Source organism: Nylanderia fulva, unplaced genomic scaffold (assembly GCF_048542155.1).
Source record: "Nylanderia fulva isolate GAGA-0341 unplaced genomic scaffold, ASM4854215v1 Scaffold15, whole genome shotgun sequence".
Taxonomy (NCBI): Eukaryota; Metazoa; Arthropoda; class Insecta; order Hymenoptera; family Formicidae; genus Nylanderia; species Nylanderia fulva.
The window spans coordinates 808,741-819,193 of record NW_028189730.1 but is presented as its reverse complement, the minus strand read 5'-3'; the positions used below and the strand labels follow the sequence as shown (position 1 = coordinate 819,193).

General features: G+C 32.8%; 1 protein-coding gene across 2 annotated transcripts; it reads left to right on the top strand.

The window, feature by feature from the left end:
- Positions 1–120: 120 nt before the first annotated feature.
- On the top strand, positions 121–10,128 carry LOC114935913 (putative multidrug resistance-associated protein lethal(2)03659). 2 transcript variants are annotated; one of them, XM_029308863.2, is made up of 15 exons: positions 121–662; positions 1,544–1,654; positions 1,776–1,910; positions 2,547–2,751; positions 3,182–3,404; positions 3,519–4,163; positions 4,576–5,075; positions 5,426–5,707; positions 5,933–6,162; positions 6,306–6,844; positions 7,066–7,296; positions 7,568–7,905; positions 8,279–8,524; positions 8,636–8,938; positions 9,208–10,128. In XM_029308863.2, exons 1-15 carry the CDS (start codon positions 589–591, stop codon positions 9,346–9,348), a joined length of 4,203 nt encoding a protein of 1,400 aa, XP_029164696.2. In that variant the 5' UTR covers positions 121–588; the 3' UTR covers positions 9,349–10,128. The 2 variants fall into 2 exon arrangements, with proteins under 2 accessions (XP_029164696.2, XP_085336576.1); XM_085480450.1 differs by lacking the exon at positions 121–662 and having other exon boundaries at positions 1,591–1,654; positions 1,763–1,910.
- The last annotated feature ends 325 nt before the right edge of the window (positions 10,129–10,453 follow it).

Here is a 10,453-nt window from a genome sequence, read left to right as displayed (position 1 = left end):
AAAATTAAATTATTGTCCAATTAATCGATGTTCATTTTTAATTATTATTTATAAATTGTTAGAGAAAATCACTGAGACATCTCGAGACTTCGCAAATCGGCACTTGAAGGCACTTAAATAGCAAGTGATAACAGATTTATAGTACCTGATATCTTACTTGTACAAGAAAATCATCGAGGATTCGCAAAATAAATAAATCGGCACGACTAATCGTGGGAATTAATCTGATATCTGCAAAAGAAGCTGATACAAGATACGCAAAGTGTTAATTTCAATGTGATTGCAATCGCGCGAAGAGATCGCGACTGATACTCTTGGTATCAACGAATTTCGTATCTTCAGTTTATTATCGCAAGATTTCTAATGATAATTGAAGAGATCACATTAATACCGCAAATTTTGTTTATTGAAAAAGCGGAAGAAAGTGTTTTCCATCGCGAAAGAGAATTCAAACGTCAAATAGAAGTGACACACGTGTATTGATAATTGTTAGTTAACGTGTTAGTTAACTCGATAAGTCAATTGATCGTTTTATCCTGCTGATTCAAGTGGTGATTCGCGGCGAGTTAATGCCGTGTGTAAGGACTGATGGATTCAACGAAAACCAAATCGAAACCGAATCCAAGGGAAAAGGCGAACATTGTTTCGGTATTGCTATGGTGGTAAGTCGTAACTTCTCGAATATAAATCGAACTTTATCAGGCTTTTCATGGGACTCCACGGATAAGGAGATAGTTAAATACGTTTAAATATTTAGATTAAAATATATTTAATATGCGGTTGGATATCTGTACACAGAGAGAATTTTTTCTTAAAATTTACCCTGAAAATCATGGTAATCGTGGGACAATATATGGTATTGGAAGAATTTTATAAAAGTTTTTCTGATTAATATTTACCACAATAAGATATAAAATATACTCAATTAATTTTGCTGTGTACATAGTAAATTTTACTATGTACATATTAATATTTTTTATTTTAGTAAATATTAATCGGAGAAACTCTTATAAAATTCTTCCAACACCATATTATCCCACGATTACCATGATTTTCAGGGTAAATTCTAAGAGAAAATTCTCTCCGTGTATATGCACTTTTAAATCTTCGCATATATCTATGTGTTAATATTTATGCATTAATATTTGGGTAAGATATTTCTGTTAAAGTAAATTGTTAATTACATTTATATTAAGATGAATTATTTATAATGATATTTCGAAATAATGCACAATGTGTGATAGTATGTAAGACATAAGATTGTTTTTTTGCATCAAATTACATCTTATCTTGTCACGCAAATTTATTTTGTATTAGAGAATGATATTGCATTTGTCGAGACAATATGACAAAGATAAAATGTCGTATCAGTCAAAAATGTTTCTTTTTCTTATAAAAGAAAAAAAAACATCCATCCTTCCTTCAATTTTGATTCTTTTGACTTTGCCATTTATTTTCATAATTATATCGTTTATCATTTAACATGTAATTTTTGCTATAAAAAATTCAATTAAAATGTTTCTCTCTTTCATCGAATTATCAGGTGGACCATCAGTTTATTCAAGACAGGCTACAGAAAAGTTCTAGAAACAGAGGACTTGTTTGATCCTTTGAAAGCTGATGAATCGGGTCTACTCGGAAATCGATTAGAAAAGTAAGTATCGAGTTCCAGCTCACAGAAAAGAAGAGAAGAAAAAATTTTCATGATCTATTTTTGTATACTTCTTCATTAAGACTCAATAATAATAATAATAACGCACAGGATACTTTTTTAGACGATGGAAAATCGAATTGGAAAATTCGAAAAAATGGGAGCGCAATCCGAGTTTGCTGAGGACCATTTTCCGCACATTCTTGTGGGAATACTCTATTCTCGGAATGATGACTATACTCAACGAATTTGTGATAAGGTATTATCGATTACACAATTGATTTTAGTAGAGTTTAACAAATGATTGATTTGGCCGTTAATAATATATTAATAATTATATAATTAAAGACCATCCTTTTTAAAGAGATAAAGTTAACGATAATAATTCGATTTAAGCTTTAAGATTAACTCTTCATATGCCAAAAATTAAAAAAGATTTAGATAAAATGATAATACTTCGAGTGACAGAAAAGCTACTTAAGAGATGTTGAAAAAATTTAGGATATGATATTTGAAATGCACGTGTCTTTCCACATCACGATAATGTAACGAAATTGAGTATAATAAAATAATACACATTAATGATTATTACATGTAATTATACTGTGTAATATTGTTCACTGATATTATGCAATCAAAGTTTTAATTAGAAGAATTTATAATTTTTTATAAATCAAAAGTGTTTTTAATTTGGAAAGGAAACGTTTTCGAATGCATATTTTTTTCATTTTTATGGTGAAAATATGATCTTAAAATTTGGTGATTCATTTCTGGTTTGTCGACAGTTTTGCCTATATACAGGAGCTGCAGTGCAATCAAATATCTTCTCCGGTATTTTTCATTAAAAAAGAAAAAGAAATAGCAGATTCTGAAAGATTAAATGCAAAATTTGCAGGTTGGGCACGCCGTTGTTGCTAGGAGGTCTGTTACGCTACTTCCGGAAGGACTCGGTTGAATCATACGAGAATGCATTATGGTACGCAGCTGGAATATGCTTAGCCACCGGCATGAGCGTGTTAAGCGGCAATCAAGCCATTTTCGGAGCTTTTCACGTCGGCGCTAAAGTCCGGGTGGCCGTCTGCTCTGTGGTTTATAGAAAGGTCGGTTATTTATTTTTTTAGTTACTTAGAGAGATTACTTCATTTACTTAGAGAATTTATTTAGAAAGATCTGTTTAAAAATGCATATTTCGAAAATTGAAGATTAGATACAAAATCATATCTAAATAACAACGCTTTCTACACTTTATTCTGATTTGATTTATCAATTCTATAAAAATGAAGAAAAGTAGGAAAATATAATAAATAAAAAATATAACAAATATAATAAATAAAAAAATAAATGAAAAAAAATATAATAAATAAGAATACATAATAAGAAGAAGAGAAAAATTGTAACGAGAAATATAAAACAAAAAAAAATCTTCTTCTACCAGTAATATCACAGATCTTTAATATTCATTTATTCGATACGTAAAATCAGCATATTACTGCTTGAATTATTTAACAGCGATTTACATTTGCCTTGTAGGCTCTCCGTCTGAGCACGACTGCGCTAGGCGAGACTGCACCGGGAAAGATAGTCAATTTAGTAGCCAACGATGTTAATAGATTCGATCTTGTGTCCATCTTTATCCATTACATGTGGTCGGCACCTTTGTCAGCTCTAATCGTGGCTTATATTTTATACCGGGAGGTCGGCTATCCCGGTCTCATCGGCATTGCCGCCATTTTCGTGGTTGTGCCAATCCAATGTGAGTTTCTCGTGCGATCACAATTTAATAAATCGTGTAAAAAAGTAGTTGTTCTTCCAATAAACCCTTCATCAAGTTTTCTAACAAGTTCTTCATTTATTCTCGCCATTTTAGCTTACACCGGTAAGCTATCATCCAAGTTCCGACTTCAGACGGCCATTAAGACGGACGAGCGAGTTCGTTTGATGGACGAGATCATTTCCGGGGTTCAGGTGATCAAGATGTACGCGTGGGAGAAGCCGTTTTGCGCGATGGTCGAGCTAGCACGTAAACTGGAGCTACGAGTGGTCACCAAAAGCTCGTATATCCGTGGCATCTACATGACCTTCAATCTCTTCACAACCCGGATGGCGCTTTACTGCACTCTCATCACCATACTGATGTTCGGTGATGAACTCACCGTCGACAAGGTCTTCGTCGTTTCGTTCTACTTCAACATGCTTGCGCAGACTATGACCGGCATGTTTGTGCGTGGCTTCGCCGAGCTGGCCGAATGTATGGTAGCTATACGCAGACTTCAGGGTTTCCTCTTGTTTGAGGAGTTCCAGGGTACCAACATCTCTAAACCGCCCTCCGAATACCCTAGCCTCGATTCAGATGTCAAGCAGACTGCAGCCCACAAGCAGGATCTGCCTTACATCGACGATGATGTCGCGGAGGGATATGAGAACTTGGACGAAAATAATGAGTCCAAAAGACGAAATGGATTAATGATTGTTGTTAGCGACTTGTTAAAGAATACTTACGACCTTATTGAGGGTGAGTTTGTCAAATCAGACATTATGTTGATGTACTGATCGAAATAAAGGAAATATAATATTAAGAAAATTATAATAGATGTTATCTAATTTTCTGGATAAATATTTTTTTTATGTTTCGTACATTGCAGAACTTTTTAAAGTGAGTAGTTGAGAAGATCTAAAATTTCGAAAATTTAAGAAAAATACACAAGTTTTTTTATTATATTTATAATGCAAAGGAGATATTTAAAATTACTTTAAATCATCTAATTATATTTTTTTAATATATATTTTAGATTAGAAAAAAAAAAGAAATTTATTTTAACATATAAAATTTCAAAAGACAGAGAATTTTTTATAATATTAACCCCCCATTTTTATTAATTAAAAAAAAATTTCTACAGTGCAGAATAAAGTTTTATTATTCGCAGAAAAGAAGCAAACATACAACAACGTGCACTGTGCCATCAACATAATCAACGTAACTGCCAAGTGGGAGGCTAAACAATCACTGAATATCTTGGAGGATTTAAATCTAGAGATTGAGAAGGGCAAGTTGTATGCTGTGATCGGAATGGTGGGCAGCGGCAAAAGTTCCCTTCTATCCGCGATTCTGGGTGAGATGAGCCTGACAAAAGGTCAAATCAGAGTCAACGGCAATATCAGCTATGCCAGTCAAGAAGCCTGGGTGTTCGGTGCCACTGTTAGACGAAACATACTCTTTGGACAGCCTTACGAACGTCATCGATACCAGAAGGTGGTTAAAGCTTGTGCCTTATTGCGTGACTTCAAGCAGTTTCCGCAGGGTGATCAGACCATCGTGGGCGAACGTGGCAGCTCACTATCTGGTGGACAAAAGGCCAGAATCAATCTGGCCAGAGCCCTGTACAGACAGTCGGACATCTACCTATTGGATGATCCTTTGAGCGCGGTAAGCAACTTTCAGAAGGTTCAGTCATTTATATTCTTTTCATGTATTTCATTCTATTCATATAATAATATAATTATACAAAATTCATAGCCTGCAAGTGCGGATTTTTAATGACTTTTCTTTCAATTCTATAAATCTTAAAATCAATGTAATAAGTAATAACAAAAATGACAACAATAATAATAAGAATATTTAATTTTTTCTAATTAATTTCTGAAATTTGAATTTTTTTGATTTTTTCTTCTTAAAATAAATTTATTAATAAATTAAGAAAATAAATTGCACAGACAAAATTAAGTTAATTTCGAATTTTGATAATTTAAGGAATTTATCACGTGGTAAAATTTTAGGTCGACGCACACGTCAGCAAACATCTGTTTCATGAATGCATTCAAAGATACCTAGCAGGGAAGACGAGGATCTTGGCGACGCATCAATTGCAATATATAAAGGGAGTGGACGCCATTATATTGCTTGAACAAGGAAGAATAAAATACTTTTCGCATTATCAAGATTTACTGGAGAATCATCCAGAGTACGGAGTACTCTTAGCAGAAGAGAATGAAATCGATGATTCGTCTCTAGAAAAGAGCATGAACATAAGGCGAAAATTTTCCTGTATTAGTAACCGAGTAAGTAAAAATATTAATATTTATAACATATTACGAACAGATAAAGAAATGTTTTATGCAATTTTTATTCTTTCTAAACTTGAACTTAAAATCATTTAAAAAATATATATGTTTTTACAGTTTTGAACGTTTAATGTTTCCATATTGTATTTAATGTTATTTAATAATGAATAATAAAAAAAAAAAAAAAAATATGTTTCTGATAGCGAAATATTTATTCGCCAGAGTCGTACTCCGGAAATAAGCAGTGGCGGTACAGATGACGAAGAAGAAGACGAAGATAAGGAGGAGTTAAACAATGGTCTCGAGGCGACGTCACGTGGTATAGTTAAAGGCCCTATATTTATCAAATTCTTCCAAACTGGAGCCAATTTATACATGGCTTCCGTCGTTCTATTGCTATTCATCATCACGCAATTTATTGTCAGTCTCAACGACTATTTCATGCCTTACTTGTAAGTGTCTAATTAAAAAAAATCAATTTACTCAACATGTTACATTTCTTGCTTCATATTTTCTAAAATATTTCTCAATTTTCTGAAATTTTGAACATACCCATCTTTTTTATTAGAGAGTAATTCTTTTAATTTATTTCCAGAGTCAATATTGTGGAAACGCAAAGGTATATGGCCAAACTTCACAGATTGAATCAAACGAATGACACTTTCGAGAACATGGCGACAAATCATTCCGATAGTATTCGCTCTGACGAGGAGGACGATTTGTCGTCGGTGATGAGTTACATCTACATCTACACAGCCATCGTGTTAGGCATTTTCGTTGTTGGTATCATGAGATCGCTGGTCTTTTACAAGACGTGTATGACTTGCAGCCAGCGTCTGCACGACATGATGTTCAGCGCATTAATTCGCACAGGAATGCGATTCTTTGACACTAATCCCAGCGGTAGAATCTTAAACCGGTTCTCCAAGGACATGGGCACTATCGATGAGTTGTTACCCAAAGCGTGCTTGGATGCCGGGCAGATGAACATGATGATGATAGGTTCGCTGGTACTCACATGTATAGTCAATCCCATCTGTTTGGTGCCCATCCTGTTTATCAGCCTAATATTCTACTGGATCCGCAAAGTTTATCTCAAGACCAGCAAAAACGTCAAGCGGTTAGAAGGAATGGGTATGTGTTTGTGCTCTCTCTCTTTTTCTTATTTTTTCCAGCTACTAAAAACCCTTCAATTATATTAAATCGAGAATCAGAGTATTTTTCATTATGTCTTTATAGAACAAAATGTTTTCAAAATGTTTTTGTTGTTTAATCATTTTTAAATTTGAATATTTTAATTTATAAATGCATTTTCTCAGACTTTTATGACCGTGGAATATTCTTTTGCGTTTCAGCACGGTCGCCAGTATTTACTCACTTAAATGCGACATTGAATGGTTTAACAACTATCAGAGCGTACTGTGCTCAAAATATACTCAAGCAAGAATTCGACAAGTTACAGGATATACACACGTCTACAATTTACATGTATATCGTGACTAGTACGGCGTTCGGATTTACTCTGGATGTATTCTGTTTCATTTTCATTTCGCTCCTCACCTTCAGCTTTTTGCTATTCAGTCAATGTAAGTAATCAATTTTCCTTAATCAATCTCTGAAATTTATTTACAAACACACTTCCTTTTTTTATAGAACTTTGATTTTATTTTATTTTAGAGAATTATCTTTATTTTAGAAATTTTTAATAAATTCTGCTTATTCGGTCTATAACAAAATTTTTTATCTCCTAAATAAATATTGAATATCGTTGATGAGAAAGTATGCATTTCTGTTTATCATAAATAGAAGAAGACGAATTAGTAGAGTTAAAGAAATTATTGTTTATATATATTTCAGCATTTTCCGGTGGCGAAGTTGGATTGGCTATCACTCAGGTGATGGGAATGACCGGGATAATACAGTGGGGAATGCGGCAGAGTGCCGAGGTGGCAAATCAAATGATGGCAGTGGAACGTGTGCTCGAATACGTCCAACTTCCGGCAGAATCAAATTTGAGGGACAGAGGAAAATACTTGAAGAAGAAAGAAAAGGAATCTCTAGCATTGCCAGACAATACACCCAAAGGCTGGCCCGCAAATGGTTGCGTCGTATTCAAGGATGTTTTTATGCGTTATGCGGACGAGGAACTGCCTGTTCTTAAAGGCTTGAACATAATAATCCATCCCGGGGAGAAGGTACAAGAATTTTATGTTAAAAATATTAGCGTGATAATATAACACATTCTACATTTTACAATCTAGAGATTTTTGCAAAAATAGATGATTGAAAAAAATTTACTTCAAAAAACTTAATTCTCAAAGAAATCAGAATACTAAAAAGATTTTTTACGAGAAAAGATATTCTACAAAAGAAAAATAATAATTAAATAAGAGAAAATATTTCTTGTAGCTGAAAAGCTGCAATTTTAATCTTCAAAAAATGTAGTATATTCTTCTTAATCCTCCCAAATTTTTTAGCGAAATAAAAAATAAATATAAAAATAATTTATATTTCAATATAAAGAAATTAAAAATAATTAAGATGTTTTGCAAAACAATTATCACATAGGTTGGTATCGTGGGAAGAACAGGCGCTGGAAAATCATCACTGATAGCAGCTCTGTTTCGATTGGCGAAAGTGGAGGGAATTATTGAGATCGATGGGACAAACACTGGTTTGATCGCCTTGGAGGATTTGCGACGTAAAATATCCATCATCCCTCAAGATCCTGTATTATTCTCAGGCACTTTGAGACGTAATCTGGATCCTTTCGACGAATTCCCCGATAATGATTTGTGGGAAGCACTCGAAGAGGTTCGTCAACTACTTTACTTTATGTCAAGTATTTAAAAATACTTGACATTGAATAATTACCAATATATTTTATATAGCTTAATAATACATCTATTTTGCAATATATTTCAGGTTGAATTGAAAGACGCGGTCGGAATTAACGGAAATGGTTTAAACAGTCGCGTGTTTGACAGAGGCAGCAATTATAGTGTCGGTCAAAGGCAATTAGTATGCTTAGCGCGAGCCATTCTGAGAAACAATCGTATACTGATGCTGGATGAGGCGACTGCGAATGTTGATCCACACACCGATGCTCTTATCCAACGCACCATCAGAAAAAAGTTTGCGACTTGTACAATGCTTACAGTGGCGCATCGATTAAACACTATAATGGACAGCGATAAAGTTCTGGTCATGGATAAGGGTCGTATGGCTGTAAGTACGGCTTATCCCTTGAAAACAATAATCTATTTGTTCAATTTCTTTCTTCTCAAAATCTCAGACCAAGTGTCTATTTATAAATTTTCGTCATATTCGCTTTACTATACAACGCGAAATACAAATGTATCTAGTTATTCATCATTTTTTAGTCATCATATTTATTTTAAAATATTACCGAAATATGATTTATTCTCTTTATTCTTTAGTAATAGAAATGAAAGATGGATATATAAATTATAATTTGGTGGTGATTTTTTTCACAGGAATACGATCATCCTCATATATTATTGCAAGACTGCTACAGTCAATTCACGTCGTTAGTAAGAGAAACCGGTTCAGGTATGTACGATCAACTCGTCAAAGTAGCTAAGCAATCGTACTTAGATAAATATGGAGAAACATGACAAAGCATTGGTATATTTTTTGCAAGGAAATTTTTGTTAATTAAATTTTTTCAAATTTCCGCTTTTTAAATTCAATCGAGGTAAAATTAGCATATCGTTTAACGTCTATGATATACCTTTAATGTATATATACAAAAAATCTCAAAGCAGAGAAATTTCACTTATATTATTTCTACAATAGAGCTGGTATTGTTGTATATGTATGTCTTTCTTCTTCGGAACATTTTTATGTAGACACGATACTTCTCCTAAGTATTGTAATACGCGATGTTAATGCAAATTTAGAGCGTTTACAGAGATTCATATTTTTATATGTCATATATATAGATATATTTAATTATCGTTTTGTTAAATTATTTTCATTGAAATGTCAAGTTCTTCCATATAATAATGAAAGCCACAGTACTATTATATTTTTTTTATTCTAATGGTAAGGTTTCATTTACTTGAAAAAATCATAAATATTTCTAAATCTTTTATGATGAAGTGAGTGTATATCAACTAAGAATTAATTGTATTAATCCTTAGATAACGCAAAGTTTATTCTGAAAACATAGATTTATATAAGATAATATTTGCACACTCTAAACATTTGATTGCTATCTCAACATTCAGCTGACGTATACTTTGAATCGTAAGAAATTTTGTTTAAAAATTGGAAGGTAACATTGATTTAACAATTTAAACAAATTAATTTTATTGAAGCCAATAAATTAGGTCGGAAAGAGCTTAAATGGCACTATATGCTTTCAAATAAAATTATATCGATTTTTCTCTTAATTTATGATCATTTCCTCAGCAAAAGTAGCATAGCGTATTTAAATATTTATAGTTCACGATGTCGCGAATATATATAATTATATAATTGACGTACGAATAAATATTCCGAACTAAATTAGATACTTAATGAATCAATATACTTAATTTTTGTACTTGTTAATGTTACAAACTTGTAATCGTACGCAATTTGTGTTACTACTTTTATAAAGAATAGAGAGCTCAATATTTTTGTACACTGCAGTTGCTGATGCAATCTACATTATTATGGTGAAAGTATCGATATAATATTAATAAATATTGAAGAAAGTTCGCGCGTAAGTAATAT

Coding starts and splice junctions, on each gene's coding strand:
- LOC114935913 (XM_029308863.2), top strand. CDS start 589: ATGGATTCAACGAAAACCAAATCGAAACCGAATCCAAGGGAAAAGGCG. Junction 5,076..5,425: donor TGGATGATCCTTTGAGCGCG/GTAAGCAACTTT, acceptor GTAAAATTTTAG/GTCGACGCACACGTCAGCAA. Junction 7,906..8,278: donor TAATCCATCCCGGGGAGAAG/GTACAAGAATTT, acceptor ATTATCACATAG/GTTGGTATCGTGGGAAGAAC.